Here is a 20894-nt window from a genome sequence, read left to right as displayed (position 1 = left end):
GCCTTGGAAACATCATGCAATCTTCCTTAACCCTGCAAGTGCCGACCTGGGTATTGGCTGCCTCTGACTACCAATCCTAAGCATTGGATGTTACCAAGATACTGTTACCAGTCTCTGTTTGGACTCGTCATGCCCTTGACCAGCAGGGGTAATTAAAGTGTGACGATGCAAACTATCCCCAGCCGAATTTTCTCCCAAACTTACAGCAGTGCAAACAATTGTACTAAAGGGGGCTGCTGCTTCCTGGGGCCAAACCACTTCCTGTGCTCTCGTTCAGTTTCGTTCCATTCTGTCTGTCTGCAATCAGATCACGTGACTTACCACACAGGAAGTGATTAGGTACCAGAAAAAAAAAAAACTGTTTGATATGCTTTGATATGCTGCACTGTATAGTCTGAAGAATATTGGAAAAAAAAAACAAAAGACATCTTCAACTCCAAAAAGGACAGGTGAAATATTGTTAGTACTAGAGGTAAGAAGAAGGTCGTTAAAACATAGCACTCCTTTAACAACAATGGTCACCAAGCCTATCTGCACTGGCCACTTCACAGCCCCTGAATGAGGTCTGGTCAGCTGTTTTTCTCTTATGACTGTATAGCTTGCTTTGCAGAACACTGTACTAGTGTTATTACTCTGTGCACACTATGCAGGGTCAGAAGTTCACATCATCTTTTGTGTTTATTCTTGGACATGTCTAGCCCCTAGTGTCACAGTTTAAATAGGGCAGTGAATTAGCATCACTATGCCAAAGAAAGAACAACATGGAGTGATACTAAATTCAGACAACTGACTGTATGTTTCAAATCAAAATGCAATCTACAGTTCATTTGACAGTTCATTTGTACAGTTGAAAAAACGAAAATTGTACCGAAAATGAATTCCCTTTAAAAAAATTGACAATTTATAAAAAAAATAAGTACTTAAATAAAACCAACACATGCCTAAGGAAAGTTAAAAAAATGTTCTGACACATTAGCTGGCATACTGTAATAAGGTGCTCACTGTTCTTTTGTTTGTTTTGTAAATCCAAGATTAGCGTTAATCTGGGTCTGTGGACCAGCCAAACCAGTCCTCCGTTCTTTCATAATGTATTTTAATCTCATCTTCAAACATGAAGACTGATAAAACAAAGTTACTCATTTTAAACACAAGACAACAAGTTAGTGTTAGACTTATGATTACAGTATAGTTCCATTTTCAATAGGTTTTTATCAGGGGGGGTTTATCGACTATAGCACAGGGAAGCATTGTAAGAGACACATGCCTAAGGAAGACTGGAAAGTTACTGTGTAAATATATTGTGGTAAACTTATATAAGGAAGTGTCGTTCATTACAGTGTGTTAATATACTGTTAAACTGTCAATGTTAAGATTCAGGGGAACTTTCAGAATGTTAGTTTGAAAAGAAGAGTATTTATTTTTATTTTTATTTAAACCAGTGGTTCTCACACATGTTGCCAGGGTGGTCCCCAGAATCTTCTAGAAGCATTTATTTTGCATTTTGTAAAACAACCCGTACATTTAGTCTATTTGCGATACAAGCAATATTAATTTAAACCATGAACTTGAAGTATAGTCTTTATTTATTTTCCATAATCGTCAGTGAGGGCTGACCAGTTTTTGAAACACACACAAACCTCAAAACCATTCTCGTTAATAGTATACGATATGTGTGCGATTCCGGTGGATTCAGGGTTAATTGCCAGGGTTTTGTAATCTGACTGCGGCTGCCTACCAGATTCCAGAGATCACAACGCTACATTGCACAACCCACGGCTTGCACACACATTCGTTATACTGTTTTCTTGTTGGTCTCTCTTTCAGAGCCCTGATTGGAGCGGATGGAACAGCTCGTGCTCCCAATTCCAATACAGTGTTTCAGACAGACGATCTTTACGGAATTGGCGCTCTGCATTTGAACGTAAATTACCCGCAAACAGCGCCGAGGGGTTCCAGACTTGATGACTGAGAAGACTTTACGCACTATGCGTAGGAAATCGTCGCAACATACGCCCTGAATACTCTCCTACCTAGTTCTGTGAGAATTTGCTAGTTCGGGTGAGGGTAGTCGTTATTTCAAGTACCGCAAATTCAACGACACATCTGCAGATACTGCATGCTGGATGTGGTTTGGGGAAATAGGAGACCTCTGTTTTATTTTGGATTGAATTTTTTTTAATTTGTATAATTAAAACAGAAATGGACATCTATATATAAGACTGCCGCAAACTTCGAAGTCTGTTTTGAACACTGGTATATACAAAATAATTGCTATACCAATACGAAGCATTGTGTGAGACAAAGACAGTGAAAAACACAAATGCAATTCAGTGCAGTTATTTAATTATATGCCGCTTGTGAACATTGCAGTGCCTTGCTGCACCGGCAATACTGCAGCAGAGAGACGCATCAGGTGCGCTAAGATTGAACTAGTGAAAAGGACACGTTCGGATGCAAAAAATTAAATGTTGGGAGGCAGATCACCCGGAACCTTACTTGTTATTCATGGTGAAACGTGTGGGTCCTACGAACTCGAGCCCCAGACCGCCTTACATAACCACAAAAAGAAGCCGTCCATTCAAGCTGACGGTGCAGTATATATATATATATATATATATATATATATAATAATACATATATATATATATATTCTATCTGCAGACTGCCAACTGCCCTGCTTTAGTTAAGCAGATAACGTTGATTACTGTAAGCGTTGAACCTAACTTCAAGTTAGCCGTTTTATGTTACAAAGAATATTTGTTTAGTATTTAGAAGGAGCAAGTCATCTCCCATTTTATGTATAGAACAAGGCTTTTCGTTTTTTGCAAGCCACCAGCATATCCCTACTAAGAAAACAACGTAAGGATTTATAGTCAGGGGCGTCATAAAAAGGACCTGTGACATTGCGATTTTAATATTTTCTTTCTCGGCGGCCTTCTGCAGTTACTCTATAATTAAGAATTTAACGTAGGGGATACGCTGGGTATTACATTTGGAAAAAGGGAGAAGGTGGAGCAGTTGCCGTCGTACGTGTTGACGCAGTGGGGTTTCTACGTCTGGTCGGCGTTTCCCCCCGCCCCTCCCGCGGTGACGGCGATGGGTAGGAAGCGGTGTGTTGGTGCAGATTGTTCCAAGATGGCGGCCGGGTGCTGCGGGGTGAAGAAGCAGAAGCTGTCGGGGTCCCCCGGTTCGGGGGGTCTCTGCGGGGCGGGGAGCGGTGGAGCTGGGACTGGACATTGCGGCTCAGACCTGGGGATCGGCTCCTCGTCTGCAGTGGCGGCTGGGAGCGTGAATCGGGTGAACGGCCTGGGGGGTCCGGGTTGTAGCGTTAGCGGCAACAGCAACGGGCTGTCCTCAACTCCGGGGGGCTACAGCACTACTGGTCTCTCCTCGAACCTAAGCCCCGGACCTGGCTCTGGCAGCGGGGGCAGGAAGATGGTTGTTTCGGCGGAAATGTGCTGCTTCTGTTTTGACGTTCTCTATTGCCATCTATACGGATACCAGGCTCCTCGGACACCGAGGTTTACCAACGACCCATAGTAAGTACCCCAATACAAATGATAATGATCTCATGCTGTTAAAACTGTGTTAATTGATAACCAGTTTAATGCAATCCCCTACTGCTTCCTAGCTCATCGTATGCAACAACAAAGATTCTGTACTAGTCGGAGAACATTTCAAAAGTTTTACTTCAAACTTTCACAGTAACTAAAACAAATACATAACACAGAAACACGTAACAATACACTCTGTGAACCACCGGCGCTGCAGATTTACAGAAACGGACTTTAGTGCTCTCAGTCTAGCTTAATCAAAGCAGATCTTTTTAAGAGTGGAACAAGTTCAGAAGATGTGAGACAAAGAGAACAGAGGGGGCTAGTTAGGCAAACTCTTTTGTGAGATTACCCTGCTTTCTAAAACACGACGGTTACTTTAAATACAACCTGACAGAATAATATTATCTGTAAGATTAAAAGGCGTTTCATGTTATGGTAATACTTGTATAGTAATCTGACTCCAAACACAGTCTTTGTTATGATATACTATAAAGGAGCCGTCGAACATTGTTGTGTAAAGCTGCACCTATAACACAATAACGAACAATTGCAAATGTGAATTGCGAGAACCGTAGTTGATGTCTTTTATAATTATGTAGTTTTGGATATTCAGTTTACCGGAACCCTTTTCTTAGCAACACGTAGAAGTGTGTACATACTGTATCAGTTTAAACACATCGAGTAAGTAAAGCATTTCTTTACAATTCATCTCGATTCACAATTAACGCTTGTACAGTATTTCACCACTAGTACCTTAAGGATTACTTTTTAATGTAAATAAACCGTCTCCGTTGTTAGGAACGTTTAGGAATAATAAAATAAATACACGCTAGGCATTTATTTGTAGATCTGATGATTATTATTATTTTTGTAATGCCTTTGTTGAAACTGTTTTTTTTTTATTTTGCACATTGTAGTTAAAATCCGATATTTGAAGCCTTTGTTTGTTAGATGTACAGAATCAAATATGGCTGATCCTATATCCGTCCCGTAGTGTGTGTCTTTTAGACGGTTCCTAATTGTTGGGCTTTAATGTAAATCTTCATTGACATTTTAAAAACAATAACTGTGTGTGGAAGTGCAGAACATTAGTTTACAGTTTTAGTTCTTTACGTTTGCTTGAAAATTTGTTTAATAGGAAAAGGAAGTCTGGCTGTTTTGAAATCCCTCATTCTTTGTGTGAATACTGTGGTGTATGAGCTGTCTTCATAGTGCAGTTTAGGACTCGAGGGACTTGCATAAATGTGTACATTGTTTTTAATGTATTTCACATTTACAGCACAATATATCAGTTGGTGCTTTAGAGAAATGGGTGCAACCTAAACAAGTCGCTGTGCAAGGCTTTGGTATTCCTGCAGTCAGGGTTGTAAAGCTATCGGAGCTGGGCAGGAGTAAACCTGAGGACTAAGAAGTTTATCATTGCCATGTATCTACTGCATTGTGCTCTATCAGTAAAAAGCATTTAGAAAATAAGCAGGAGGTTTACTAATGATCAGACAGAGAGGTGGCTGATGATAACAGCATACTTTGTTTTTCTCTTTTCCTGTAACAGCCAGTTTGTCCATAGCGATGCTAGGGGTGGGCTGGGGGGAAGAGCCACAATTAAACTGTGAATCAAAAAATAACTCTGATTCAGCCCCCCCTGTATTGAACAGTGGTATGAACAAAAACAAACGTGTGTGTGTGAGAGGAAGAACTCCTAACTGGGGAGAGAGTCAGTAATAGAATGGCAGTAAAACATGATTTTAAGATAATTGGGATTATTAACTTAATAGACATGGTGGGCCTTCATTCTGCTGTTGAAGTTACCGCCTGTAGTGATCACGCTAGACCAGTAGGGGTCACTGCAGTGTAACGAGGAAAGGTAGCCTCAGTCCCCACAGGAGCACCACCCTCCCATGGCTCACCCATTCTAAACTGTAGTGCTTTTACTTACTATTTATTTACAGGCTGTTTGCCAATAATACAAGCCTGTCGTCCTGCTCTAGATACAAGGTGGTGCTTTTTTTTGTTTTATTTGCACAGTGAATCCACAGAGGGGCGTACTTACCAGGAATTTTCAAAACTGATTCGCTGGTAGGATGGGACCAGCAAATCAGATGCTAGTTAGAGAAGGCGAAGAAGAGCACACCCACTGCTTGTCTGTGGCAAAAATACTGTAAATAGCAAGGCAGGGCGTTGTGTGCAGTTTTGTTGAAAAACTTAAATGTTATTAACTGTGCATGTTACAAAAAATGTATTTATTAAATCAATTTTCCAGTGTTTATATCCATGTAGATAATGAGGAATGGAATCGATCTAAAAATGTATTTTTTATTTAATCATAGCAGCCCTACTACACACAGATGATTTTTCCCTTATTTGGAGAGTAAAGCATCTGTTCTGCTTCCAGCCACGTTTAGTGAGTGTGACTCTTGTTTTTTACGATTACCGAATAATTAAAAAATGTTAACGATACGATTATCACGAATATTCGTAAACAAGATATATCACACTATCGAAAAATCGTTTCATCCCTAGTACGTGGATGGTGAACCTATGACACGTGTGGTATGCAGAGTCATGTTTGTTGTTACGTTAAGTCAGCAGCTGTTTGCTGGGTTGTTTTTGTTCCCTGCCCACAATCAGAGCTGAGTGGCACTTTTGAAAGCCAGTCAGTTTGATTTGCAAGGATGACCCTGTCCCTGAGTAATTGAGCAGTGCTAACAGTAGCCGTTATTCTATCTGAATGTTTCTGTTTTTATGCTGTTGTGCTGCACTCTTGGGCCAAGAGGAAGCAGACAAAAACAGTAAGTCTAGGGGCTCCCGAGTGGCGCATCCAGTAAAAGCGCTCCGCACGGATGTCCCCTATAGCCTGGAGATCGCAAGTTCGAATCTATGTCATTGACCGGGAGTACCTAGGGGGTGGCGGTCAATTGGCCAAGCACTGCCCAGGGGGAGGGAGGGCTAGGTTGGACAGGGTGTCCTCAGCTCCCTGCACACCAGCGACCTTTGTGGTTTGGCCCGGCACCTGCAGGCTTGTCTGTAAGGTACCCAGGGCTGCATTGTCCTCTGACGCTGTAGCTCTGAGGTGGCTGCATGGTTAGTCTGCAGTGTGTAAAGATGCGGTCGGCTCACAGCACAGGCTTCGGAGGACAGCGTGTGTTCGTTCTTTGCCGCTCCCGAGTCAGCGCAGGGGTGGTAACAGTGACCTGAGCCTAAAAAAATGTAATTAATTGGACACGACTAAATTGGGGAGAAAATAATAAATGGCGACGACTAAATTTATTTAAAAAAAAAAACAAAAAAAAAAACCTCTGTGTAATTGTGGTCAGCTCTGGATTTGTCAGCGGGGTAAATTTATTTAAAAAAAAAAAAAAAAAACAAAAAAAAAAAAAACCTCTGGTAATTGTGGTCAGCTCTGGATTTGTCAGCGGGGTCCGGGGAAGAAGAATTTTGCTTACCGTTATCTCCTGTATCATTCATACATCACACTCCAATACAATTTAAAATTGTCGACATTGGGGAGCCTAAAAAACCATGTGACCATAATCCGAGTGAAAATATATTCACTGTCACATACAGTACTTGTATCTCAAACAATGTTTTATGCTCTCTTTTTTTTTTTAATGTAGTCTTGACACTGTGCAGGTGTCAAACTACGTTGAAAAAAACAAATAGCCTATCCACAAATGTTCTAATAGCAGAGGCATAATTTATTTTGAGATGCTTTTTTGAGAATTTTTTACAGCCTGTTTTTACCCTACTTTATGAAACAACCACAACTATCTTTTAACAAAAAAAAAAAAAAACCTACAATGCCACAAAGTGTATTATCTATTAGTAGTTATTTTTGCAACATGAAAAAGCAGTAGATATGTTTAAGGAAGTTACTGTATCACAGTTGAGAAAAATTAAGGTGCACTGGTAATGGTTATGTGCAACTGCAAACAAAAAAACTAACAGTATGACCAGGGTTACCAACACCAACACAAACTTTTTATATGTATTGCATTGTGATTGTTTCTTTAATGAAGTTTTAGCATTAAAATTCTCAAACGTGATGAAATGTGATACATGTGTTACACTGTAGTGTAGTAAAACTGCAATATTAAAACTTTGTTTTGTTGCTATGTGATCAATAAAAACTTAATTACAAAAAAAGAGAAATGTAGATATTGTTTTAAAAAGTTACGGAGTAACGTTTTACATCCCCTTAAACATTGGCACCTTTGGCACTTTGACATGATAGATAGATATAGATAATTAGTGCCTTTAGATAGTCTACACCCCCTTTCAGATTTTTCACCTATTGTTACCCTAAAAACTGAATAAATACCCTAAATAAAAACTGAAATAGCTTGGTTGGGTAAGCGTCCAACCCCCTTGTAATAGCAATTAAGAAGTGGAAGGTGTATGGCACCACCAAGACCCTGCCTAGATCAGGCCATCCCTCCAAACTGGATGACCGAGCAAGGAGGAGACTGATCAGGACAGGTTACCAAGAGGCCAATGGCAATTTTGCAAGAGCTACAGACCTTTGTGGCCAAGAATGGTCAAAGTGTGCATGTGACAACAGTATCCCAAGCACTCCACAAATCTGGCCCGTATGGTAGAATGGCAAGAAGGAAGCCATTATTCAAGAAAGCCCACCTTGAATCCTGTTTGAAGTGTGCAAAGAAAACACTCATTTCAGAACAGTTTCTGTAGCCATGTGGCAAAAAGTTTTGTGGTCTGACGAAACTAAAATGCAACTTTTTGGCCTAAATGCAAAGCGTTATGTTTGGCGCAAACCCAACACAGTGCATCACCCATAGAACACCATCCCTACTGTGAAGCATGGTGGTGGCAGCATCATGTTATGGGGATGTTTCTTATCTGGGGCACTTGTCAAGATAGAAGGGAAAATGAGTGGAGCAAAGTACAGAGAAATCCTTTTGGAGAACCTGCTGCCCTCTGCAAGAAAGCTGTAACTGGGATGGAAGTTCACCTTTCAGCATGACAATGACTCAAAGCACACAGCCTAAGCTACACTGGAGTGGCTAGGGAACAAAAAGGCAAATGTCCTTGAGTGGCCCAGAGCCCAGACCTACTGTACTGTAAATCCAATCGAAAATTTGTGGCATGACTGGAAGATTGCTATCCATCAATGATCCCCAATTTGACAGAGCTTGAACAGTTTTGTGAAGAAGAATGGTCAAATATTACCAAATCTAGGTGTGCAAAGTTGGTAGAGACCTATCCCAACAGACTCACAGCTGTTACTGCTGCCAAAGGTGCTTTCACCAAGTATTAACTCAAGGGGGTGGAGACTTATCCAATTATGATCTTTCAGTTTTGTATTTTTAATATATAATTGTTCTAAAAAAAAAAAAAACTTTTTTCCCCTCAACATTGTGGAGTATGGTGTGTAGATAGGTGGAAAAAACTCTGAGGCACTGACACAACAAAATGTGGAAAAAGTTCAAGGGTGTGTAGACTTTCTGTAGGCACTGTGTGTGTATATATATCTGACTTTGGGTACAGCAGCTAAAAAAAAGGTTCGCCATCCTGACATAGTATGGTGATGCCCAACCAGTGACCGTTTTTGATTTTTTAAAATAGCCAGTCAACAAAAACCCCCAACGAAGATGATGATACTGCTTTTGAGTAATTTCACTCGTCTGTGTTTATCGTGGTCCCTCTTGTTTAGCTCCTGAGGATGCATTTAGTAGTTTAGAAGAGTAACGGGAATCTACAAGCAGTTTCAAAACAGGATTTCATATTTAACATTTGATCCTAGAATTGTATCACAAGATGTGTTTTATTTATGGATAAAGTTTGTGACTAAAATTAATTCCTTATTTGAGATTTAAATGTATATTGGTATAGATGTGTATAAAATAGTAGTGCCCCCTGATAAATATACTTGGTGTGTAGCTCTGGGTAACAGCAGATTTCCATGGGTAGAATTTAAGGGCTGCTACATTTTACTGTATGTGTCACTCTTTCACCTCTCTGCCCTAAAGAATCAGTCTATGGCTGTGATAACTGAGTATGTGTGTATATATGTGCATTTCATTATACAGAAAGGACTGCAAAAATATTAAATGAATACACTGGCCTACACTGTATATTTCATCCATAGTTTTCACATCTTTTAGACTCATGTTCATAGGCTTAGCTTAATTCTTCACTGTGTTAGTCCAGTCAAATGCAGTCAGTCTTTTAGTCATCCTGATCCATGAACCAAACTGTACATGTTTGCTTTCCTGTCATTATTTCCTAAAAATAATATACGAAAGACACCTTACGGTAAATATTTTGTAGTATACAGTGCTGGAAAAACATGAACGTGACATTAAATATAAATATGAATACAGGAAAATAGGAGTGGGATGCTACGTAAATCTGACGGTGAAACCCGAGGTGTTTATCCAAGCATCCCACCCCGAGGTCCTTTATCACACCGTACCTCATGTAGTGTTTTTTTTTATAATCTCTGGTGAGCAGTTTTTCTCCCCAGTGGAGAAGTGAGTGAGAGAAGACAGTAACTGAGATACGGTTTGAATTCCTGTGTTTGACAGCTCGTGCTGGGGTTGCGCTCTGTTGCTGCTATTAATCAGCGTGTGCTTCCTGTATCAACCGGAGGGTTAATATGGGAAATATCAACTGGATGAGCCCATTAGAAAAAATGATCAGTTATAATATATCATATAATATATTATACCCTTGCCTGACACACTGTAGAACACTGTAAAACGCCTTGCCGGACACACTGTAGAACACTGTAAAACGCCTTGCCTGACTCCATGTAGAACACTGTATTGGGTAAAATGTATGAAAGGTAAACAGAAATACAAATCCAGAACCACACAGTATTCCACTAAACGTTTAGCCAGAAGTGTTCCGGTTTTATGAAATATATTCATTTAACTATGGTGATGTTTGGCATGTCTAATAAAGCCACCAGCATATTTTAACTGTGGACAGTCTTTTTAGTTAAGAGTGAAATAAATTACCAGTGCATACCCCAAGGAGAACTGTAGTGGCCATTTTTATACAGGGCTCATTACAGAAATTCCACCTTGCTCAGGCTTACTCAGACCACTCAAATGTACAATATCCTGGGGAGACTTAATTAAATGTGTCTGGTATCCATGAGTGTAGAAATAGTAAGCTCATGTACACCCAAATGCACTGTAGCTGCCAGGTGAAGTGGCTGTCGCTGCCTATCTGAAAAAACCTGATCCACTCATCTTGTAGATGCTACAGTATCTTTAACAATAGGGATTGATTGTGTAGTGGTGGTGGCAGCATCATGTTATAGGGGTGCTTTTCATCGGCAGGGACTGGGAAGCTTGTCAGGGTAGAGGGCAAAATGGATGGAGCTACACTACCGGTCAAAAGTTTTAGAACACCTCAATTTTTCCAGTTTTTATTGAAATTTACGCAGTTTAATGTCTCAGTGTACCTGAAATTAAAGCATAGAACAGATAAACAATTGGAGATACAAAAGAAATCATGAAATCGTTTTGTTTAACAAAATTTAATCTAAATTTTTTACTCACACTAGCCACGTTTTGCAGATATAACAGCCGAACACACTCATGGCATTCTTTCTAAAATGGAAATCAAATATTGTTCGGAAAGTTCTTCCCAACACTGTTGCAGAAGTTCCCAAAAATGTGTTGCACTTGTAGGTTGCTTTTGCTTTCACCCTTCTGTCCAGTTCATCCCAAACCAGCTCGATGGGGTTTAAGTCTGGAGACTGTGCTGGCCATTCCATGATTTGAAGCCTACCGTCTTGTTCTTTTCTTCTAAGGTAGTTCTGACATAGCCTGGAGGTATGTTTTGGGTGACTATCTTGCTGTAGGATGAACCCCTGACCAACTAGGCGTATACCAGAGGGTATTGCATGGCTCTGCAAAATGCTGTGGTAGCCGTTTTGGTTCAGGGTGCCACTCGCTCTGTGCAAGTCGCCGTCTCTGGATCCAGCAAAAGAGCCCCAGACCATCACGCTTCCTCCTCCTCCATGTTTGACAGTTGGTGTCACACACCGAGGAACCATCCTTTCGCCTACTCGACGGCGTACAAAAACCCTGCGTGATGAACCGAAGATTTCAAATTTTGATTCATCGTTCCGTAAGACCACCTTCCAGTCTTCAGTAGTCCACTGGTGGTGCTTCATGGCCCAGGCAAGCCTCTTTTTCTTATTTTGCCATCTTAGCAATGGCTTTCTTACTGCCACTCGACCTGTCAAACCTGCAGCTCGAAGTCTTCTCTTCACAGTTGAAACTGAGACTTGCTTACTTCGACCAGTGTTAAGCTGTGCTTGAAGCTGTTGTCCTGTGAGCCGCCTATCATGCAAGCTGTTGACTCTCAGAAACTTGTCTTCTGATTCTGTTGTGGCTTTGGGTCTGCCAGACCTCTTCCTGTCAGAGTTTCCTCCAGTTTCCAAGTGCCTTTTGATGGTGTAGGAAACTGTACTCCCTGACACCTTGGCTTTCTTTGCAATTTCTCTAATGGAAAGACCTACACTTTTAAGGGTTATAATGGTCAGTCAGTCTTCATTTGTTAATTGCCTTTTTCTCGCCATTATGATAGCAATATACTACTTCCTGCAGTACAGTACTGTCCAAATAATGCTTAAGAGGGTGTAGTAACACAGTCTGTTCCAACACTGCTTTTATACAGAGGGTTTGTAAGTAATCAACAAAAGTTGGGACACCTGTAGGAATTGTTAGCATCAACTTTCAAGGCTTAATTTACTTCCATTGCTGCAGAACAGCTGTAAGTTGTTAACCCATTACTTGTTCCCTGAAAAAGGCCTTTTTGTATAACTCTGAAATGTACATAATTTTTCAGTTTTTGGTAACCTAAACTTTTTTTTTAACCTCTGGCAGTTTACCGCTTACCTTTGTACCATTTCAGGTTATTCACCTGACTTGATCTGCTTAAATTTCAATAAAAACTGGAAAAATGGGGGTGTTGTAAAAGTACAGGCAAAATCTTAAGGAAAACCTGCTTCAGTCTGCAAAAGACCCAAGACTGGGACAGAGATTCACCTTTCAGCAGGACAATGACCCCAAGCATACAGCCAAAGCAACACTCGAGTGGCTTAAAAACAAGAAAGTGAATTTCCTACAGTGCCCCAGTCAAAGCCCAGATTTGAATCCGATTGAGAATCTGTGGCAAGACTTGAAGATTGCTGTCCACCAACGATCCCCATCCAACATGACAGAGCTTTAACAATTTTGCCAAGAAGAATGGGCGAGTATTGCATCCCCTCTGCACAGAATTCCTGGGGAGAACCCTGTAGCTAGCTAGTGGCTATATTTTCCTGGACCAGTCTTTCACAAAATCCTCACTAAATGTTCCAGAAAGTGTCTTTTAATGACTCATAAGCATGCCTGAGTTGTTTGTTATGGGAGGAAAAAGGTTCAGTTTATATTTTGTTATAAAGACCTTGATAAAAATGGGCCAATGTGTCTGGTGTCAACAAAGAGTGAATTACCTGAAATGACTTAATTTTGCTGTCTTTATCTTTTCATGTATTGTTATGCAAGGTGTAGACAGGCGTTATAAGCAGTGTTTCCACAAGAGAACTTTGTCAGTTTGATCTGCAAAATATCGACAGTAGCCAAAAGTTATTTTTAAAATACATTTAAAAAGTACAAGTTACCATGTAACAAGTTTTACCTTCTACTCTCTTTACCTTAAATTCTCTTTCCCAGGAATGTAATATTTTTGGGAAAACCCTAACCAAAATTCCAACTGAATGGTAAACAGCTGAAACAAGTCACATCAGTAAATTATACTTTCTCAGATTTGTTGGATTAAAAAATAAAAAATAAAAAAAAGTATGCCTCCTTTTTAGATCTGATCAGTGCGCAGTTCACCTACCTGCACAGCCACTACATGCCACTCCTAATTTACTGATCAAGCCCACTATGTGTGTTTTTAAATAGATCCAGTATACAGTAAATTACTGTTTTTGAAGAATAGCTCTTATGGCATTGCTAGATTTTCTTTTCATCGCCAAGTTGTTTTAAAAATCCGCCACTGTTAGATTCTCTGAAATAAATGTATTCAAAGATAGCTGTCACGCATTAGCTTGAGGAAACTCTTTTCTAATACATTTAATGCTGTTCTGATTAACACTTTTTAAACCTCTTTTGTTTGTCCAAAGCAGATTTCTTTCTTTTGGCCTGTGTTTTAATTTAGTTTTTTTTTCTTTTAATTAAATCTGTTTTCCTCTCTCACAGCTTCTAGCTTTTTTCTTCTGTAGACTTCCCTAGCCAGCCAGTGCAGTTTGTACCCCCTAATGATCAGTGTTCAAGGGTGGGGGAGACGATCCCAGGCAAGTACAGGAGTACATTTTAGGAGCTTGTTTCTGTGAAAAATCCAGCAGGCAATTTATCATGAAGGAGCCTGCAATGGACCTAGAAACCATTTCCAGTGCTATGGGAACCACAGTATACCATGATCCACGTATGATTTGTTTCTTGAAAGGTCTGTTACAGGGAGATCATTTATGTGTCAAAAGTGGAAAACATTCCTGTCCTCTGACTGATTTACTGGAGACGAGCTACAATGTACAGTAAGTAAAGCAAGTCTCCTGAAAATCATCTGGCTGAATTGTTTAGCCTTTATGCAGCCACTTTTTTTTTTGCCTGGTTACAGTTTATTGTACTACACTTATTTCCTTTCAGAATTTACTGTATCAAAAGTGTATTGTATTGTAGTTTTGTGATTCCAATTGATTTCAGCACACTACTGGAAACTTGTTGCAGTTGTGGCCTTCCTTTTGTATCCCTGATCCTGTAGAAGAAAGACATGTCACACAATCAAGCCCCTTTGTTTTTGGTTTTAATCCTTTTTTTTTTTTTTTTTTTAAACCAAAAAATTCCCAGGTTTTACAAAATCTATGATTCGGTTTTACCGATTTAATATTTTTATTTTTTCACCTGAATTGTCACTCAAGTACATAAAAATAGAAGTACAATACATTGCATTACATGTGTTATGTTAATATGTACAGCTGCTTGTTGAAGTAAGGCAATGCAGATGAAGATATACACACATAATACAGGCAAGCACTCAGAGGTGCGTGCGCATCTGTACGTGCTGACGAATCTCACACCCACCATGTACACAATTCAATTCATCATACCAGCTGTTAAGTTTTAAAATAAAATGGGATGAAAAATATAAACTATCAGAGTATGAAGCAGAATATAAGGAGGCTTTTGTGAGTTACAAAAATACTAAAGTACAGGACAGGGTGACGTTGAGTGTTTGCGCTGCAAATGGTGTTGCATCGAAATTGGCACTTGTGCAGTCCAGATTAAAGATGATTTGGAGAGCAAGCGACACTTAAGACTAAAAGGCGGCCAAATTAGAAATCAGCATGCACTGGAATCATCGTTCATGTGGGCACGGCAGAAAGATCAAGATCCAACACTACGCAGTAAGTGAATTTATTTTTCAGGGCAGCCACTAGGCCTTGCTGATGGTCCTTTTGCGGAGTTTGTGCGAAACTTCTGTCCAGCTGCAGAATCCTTGCCAAATTCAATCAACCTGACCAAGCAATATTTGGAAAACAATAATGTTGCCCTTACCAACAAAATTTGAGAGGTTTACTGGAAATGTGGTTAGTTCTTTGATTTTTGACGAATTGCAAGATGTTCGACTGCCCTACCCTGGTGATTTTTTTGTTTTCATTTTTTGATTTTGTTGTGGAGAAGCCTGCACTCCTTGTGGCCAATTTGGAGTTTGTAACATCAACAAATAGTAAAACAGTTGCAGCATGTGTCAGTAAGACTTTAAATGAATGTTCACTTGCCTGTATAGTATATATTCTTAAAAGTCTACTACTGTGTGACATGAAATGTACCTCTTGCCAGAGCTGTAAATCTAGAGGAACAGAAAGTCTGGTAAGGTTTCCAGATCAATACTGCTTTCTGCTTGGTCTGGTAGAATATGTTTTCAGTGCTGAAAATTGTCTGGTGTTTTTCGTTGGATTTGAATCATTTTAGGGTGGAATGCGCACATCGAGTTTCAGCCAGGATTGGATTGAATCCTGGATTGACTTTTTTTTTTCATTATGCACATCCAGATTTGTGTTTTGACTCTGGATTACATTCCAATCTTGGATTGTCACAACCAGGTACACCCCATGCTGCTGTACAGCGTTTTAAAGTTTTAAAGGCACCAACAATAAAATAATCTAGTTGGTCTCTGCAAGTTTTTAATCATTCTTATTTGCTTTTGTTAAGTTGTACCTTTTTTTTATTTTGTCTTTTTTTAAGTTATGGGTAAGTGTGTTTCAACTGAAAGTTTAAACATTTAAGGATATTAAATAGAATCTCCATCTTCAGGAGCAGTCGTTGTAGACAAACACTAATATTTAAGTTCAGAGCATTCTGTGTACTAGTTTTACTGCACAGGCTGCTAGCTTTACAACTGACAGAGGAAAAATGATAATTGCCTATATTCTATTTGGCTGCTACACTGATGGAATTTAGTGACAGTTGATTGAAGATTTAACTGATGATTGCGATGAAGAAACTGGCCATTCAAATTTAGAACAATGCACTCTAATACATTGTTCATTGATAGGGCTCGTGTTGGGAATCGCTGATGGTATGAGACGCAGTACAAGGCAGTCTAAATTTGTCCTGAAATATTGCTGTGAATTCCTTCTCTGCTGCGTGGGTATGAAAGACAGCTATAAATAGAATTAAATGCCTTTGAGCAGTTTTGAGGAGTACAAGTTGTGTTTTTGTTGTAAAAATCAATGTATTGCAACTCAACCAACGATTTATAGTGTAGTTTTCCCATGAATAAGTTTGCATAGGATGGAGCCGGGTGTGTACCCATTGCTGCCACTTGTATCTGCAGGTGGTGTTTCTCACAAAGTGAAGTTGTTACAAGTTCTCATTTCGGCTTTGCCACTGGTGAAGATGTCAAGGCTACTGTAGCCAAGGTATTTTCAGTTGGGCCATGGTATTCTCTTGCATTCCAGTGTACAGATTAACAATGGAGGAATTTTTTCCTAGAAAAATGTACCAGTGTTTCTCTGTAGGGCTGCAACGAAGGCTACGTTTTGACCTTGGACGGTTCGGAACACATTCCCGAAGGAAGGTTCAAACCTTTGATGGTACTCCTTTGCATAATTTATTGGTGACGTCATCATACTACTTGTTTATATTTGATTGAAAAGCTTATTTTACAGGTAATCCATTTTAGTGGAATAAAACATTCACATGTAGTTTAAAAATACGTTATATAGAACAATAATCATGTTTTTATAATTTAAATAAGTACACTTTTATTTACATGTAATTGAAGCTGCTTGCGATATATACAGTAAGTTTGTATAGCAGCGGCACCAACTGCAGCAGACAAAACTTTAAGTCACCTTTCCAAGCAGGTTATCGGTTACATTTTACTACTACTAAAAATATTAATAATAATACTAATATTATGAACTTTTGGTTGTCTGGACCTTTAACAAAAAAATCCCAAAAAGCATAGGGGTTTCGCGACATTTCTTTCAGTAAAGCTTATACCTTACGCACGCTAGTTCAATGCTTTGCTGTCTAGACAGCGAATGAACAAATGAAATGTTTGCTTCTGCATAACACGAGCTAGAGCAGAGAGGGGCGGACGGTGCTCAGTTTTTTAAATTAAAATTTAGTTTTTGTGTATATTTTGTATGTTTCAAACATATTCTACCATAGCACTTTTTTAATACTAGGTATTCAGTACATATTTTACTGAAGCAATACAGCCTAGAGGTATGAGCACACTGCTTTGGATACTTTATACCCTGACAAACAGAATACTCATCATTACAATGTTTGCATGACATTAAATACCCTTCTGTATAGATGGTCCACCTCCCCTTTCTCTGACACTTAACCAATGGTCAAGGTACAACACATTCTGTTAATTTAGTGTGTGTGTCTGTATATGTGTGTGTGTAGTCTTGTGTGACAACCTCTGAACTCAGTGCATTCTTCACACTCCTGGAGAAAAAAGGCCCATAAATCTGCCCCTTTGATCCCAGTGGCATTATCTCTTTCGATCTCTCTGAGAACCTCTGGGTCCAACGCCAGTCCCTGGGAGCCTTTTAGCCCTTTTATGCTTTGCATTCCACAGTCTTACAGCCTGGCCCCTTCTGGTCCACAGCATTGTTATCTTTTTAGCTTGCAGTCAATGCTGGGCAAGAAACTTGTAGACGCAATGTCTCTCAATTGTAAGCAGTACATGCAATTTGAACCAAACAGTCTGCTATCTGCAATATTAGTCTCTTTTCAGAAAAAAACACCAGTATAGCTCTGCCAGTCCACATGCGTAGCAAACTGCTAATCAATTCTCAATCCATGTTTTCCAACACTGCTCCACACACTGCAGTAACGATTTGGTAGCAGATTTTAATAACTTTTGTTTACGTAATATGCATTATACAAATCAAAAGATCGGATTTTGCATCTAGTGACATTTAATGTATGATTTATAGTATTCACACATTTTCAAACAGTTTGTTAACTGGGGGGAAAATAACTAAAAAAACAACGCAGTGTGTGAACCCGTCTGATGAACCTTCGAAGGTTTAAAACAATCTTCGAATCCCTGGCTAGCAAACGAACCTTCAGACACAGTCCTACTTCTCAGTACATGGTTTTGCTTGAATTCAGGACAGTGTTCAGAAAAGTAAAACTGGCACAAAAGGAGGGCTGTGGAAACAAATTGGGATTTCAACCATATTAATCAGTTCCATTGATATTTCAACATGTGCTTCCAGTGACACTGGAACAGTTTTTAAAGTGGGGGTGCTGAAAGCCATTAAACAAATCTGTAACCCCTGTGTATGATGGAAGCCATGCAAAGCCAGGGGGTCCTACCACACCCATAGTTCCAATGCCCTTGTCTGCTTCAGCACACTGTGTAACTGATTACATGTACTGGACTGGTGGGGGGTTTGTACACTGGGGTACTGCAATTGAGTTATTAAATGCTTCTTGGACATATGGGGCAATTCACACTCAACCGCATAATGGGACGCTGTACAGGCTGAGGTTTTTTTTACACACTACAATATATGCTAGGCTTGTAACGATAATAATGAAATTATCAATTATGATCTCACAATAAATCGACAATGTTTTTATGAAATCAAATATTCCATGAAATTAAAAATGTGTCTTATATTATATTAACTTACTGTTAAGAATGTAATCTGTTTTGTTGCTTCTAAAAGTCACTGAGGATATGTGTCTGTGAACAAATATAGGATGATGATGCAGAGATCATAATCTGCTTTAATGTATTTTATACGTATTATTGTTTTAAACAGTCCCAACTGTAGCCGTCTGTCTTGAGCAAAACTAATAATATTTAACATTGTTATGTTGTCACGTGCCGCTGTTACAGAAAAACCTTTTCATTTTGAAGCAATGTACTATTTGCATGTTTGATTGCTATGTCTAAATACTGCTGGATCGTAGCTTGACGTATGTGATCCAGTGAAACATTGCAGGTTTTACAAAATAGTTAGCCAGTAGAATGCAAAACTATTGTACACGATCCGCTGCAGTAATTATTGTAGTTTTTTTTTTTTTTTTTTTGGACACTCGCAAAATGTTCACTCACTTAGTATTAGTTGAGATCTCCTAGGATACTAAACCCAACCTGATGCCCATATCTACCAATCAGTGAGGTGAAACTAAAGTGGTTATTGGCTGCTGATAAGTGTCAATCAATAAATCCTGTCTAGTTTTCTTTTTATAATTGAAACAAGCTTACAATCACATCAGGAACCTGGATGGATACACATAACATAATTGGAAGTGCAGGGTAATTTTTCATGGCCATGAAATAGGTAGGGGCTTAGTAATGGACTTTGGTGTGCTCAACTAGCTGCTGAAGCAGAACAGCGAAGGTGGAGAGACTGGGTTTACCCAGTGGAGGTGGGTTGTCGAGAATTTGTGGCACTCTACAATCTGGTTTCTCAATTGTCGGGTTCAGTGGCCAAGAGTTGCTTCGCACAGTGAACAGCTTATCTGAAGCAGCAGAAAGGAGCAGCAACTGGCTGTGGTTGAGGTGGAAAAATTCTGTCTGGGGATCTCAAGCACAATAGGAAGAAAGCAATGCTGATGTACGGGTAAGTAAGCTGGGCTGAGTTGAGTGGGGTGATGAAGGGGGGGGGGGGGGGGGGGGGGGGTGCTGGGACGCCGGAATCACTGTCGAGCCCTCTTGAGGTGTAGTGGGCTAGTCAACAAAACACCGAGGATGGAAAGTGCCCACTTGAAGACCCCAGAGATGTACCCTACTTGACTCGATCCAGACGGTTGTCATGCTGATGCGCTGGGGAGATCGCACTGGGTTGATCCCCGGAGCCAGCATTGCAGCCGTTGTGTGTGTTGATGCGCTGGGGAGGCAAAATAAGCTGATCCCTGGAGTCAGCATTACACTTCAGCCATCAACACCAGACAGAAGGATAGCTACATCATCAGATGGAAAGAAACACCCTAGGATGGAGATGCAGATGGATCACATTAGTTTACTGTAAAGCTAAGTCTTAGTTGTTGCTTATCTTGGCGATAGCCAAGTTCAAATCAACATGAAGTTTTAACATCTACTCTCATGTAATAGAAATCTGTGTAAATAAATCTGTGTTGGCGAAATGCTTCTCTGAGCACTGCAGTATGCGACACATTTTTGGTTGCGATGTGGTATGTGGATTGGTTAGGCCTGTACTTTTATGAAAGTTGTTCTACATATCTCGGTTGCGATGTTGGCTTTAAGTCAATTAATAATAAATCCACATATATGTATGAGTGGTCTTATATATATTGAAGTATCGAGGCGCAAAATAAAATTATCAACCGGAGTTGTTGCTGTCGAAAGTTCTGTTGCAGGAAAGGGTAGGCTACCTCTAATGTACGATGTAGTTGTATTCACTGAAGATAATGTAAATCTAAGTGGTTCTGCAAAGTCATGTAAAGTTTTGATTAAAATATGACTGCAAAAAGTTAAATGCATCTCTGCAGCCATGGCACACTGGAAAGGACTGCTGCTTTCGCGAGCAGAAGCTGGGCTATGTAATGCATAAATTGTAACCAACAACAAATTTAAAAAAAAAAAAAAGAAAATCTAATTTCCATGTAAATAGGCCATAATGTTAATGTAGTTTTAAAACCTTGTTTTTTTTCTCCTTTGAACAGGGTTGATTTTTTTCTCCATAATTTACTGTTATGTTACACTGGAAATGTCAGATTTTACACAAAACAAGGCAAAGACTAGTGACGGCAGGAATATGAAAATTGGAGAGTGCTATATTTAAATACCAATGTATTTGTCTAATGT

At 39.6% G+C, this 20894-nt stretch overlaps 1 protein-coding gene across 1 annotated transcript in view; it reads left to right on the top strand.

Annotated features, from left to right (window-relative positions):
- Nucleotides 1–3029: 3029 nt before the first annotated feature.
- The window catches only part of LOC121318647 (AMME syndrome candidate gene 1 protein-like), a 102221-nt gene continuing 84356 nt past the window's right edge, over nucleotides 3030–20894 (top strand). The window contains exon 1 of the mRNA XM_041255545.1: nucleotides 3030–3539. Coding sequence (XP_041111479.1) covers nucleotides 3097–3539 — 443 coding nt within the window. The 5' untranslated portion in view covers nucleotides 3030–3096. The remainder of the gene's footprint in view (nucleotides 3540–20894) is intronic.

The sequence above is a fragment of the Polyodon spathula genome, chromosome 7, assembly GCF_017654505.1.
Source record: "Polyodon spathula isolate WHYD16114869_AA chromosome 7, ASM1765450v1, whole genome shotgun sequence".
Lineage (NCBI taxonomy): Eukaryota > Metazoa > Chordata > Actinopteri > Acipenseriformes > Polyodontidae > Polyodon > Polyodon spathula.
Note: the sequence above shows the minus strand (reverse complement) of the source record. Positions and strands in the feature narration are given on the sequence as shown.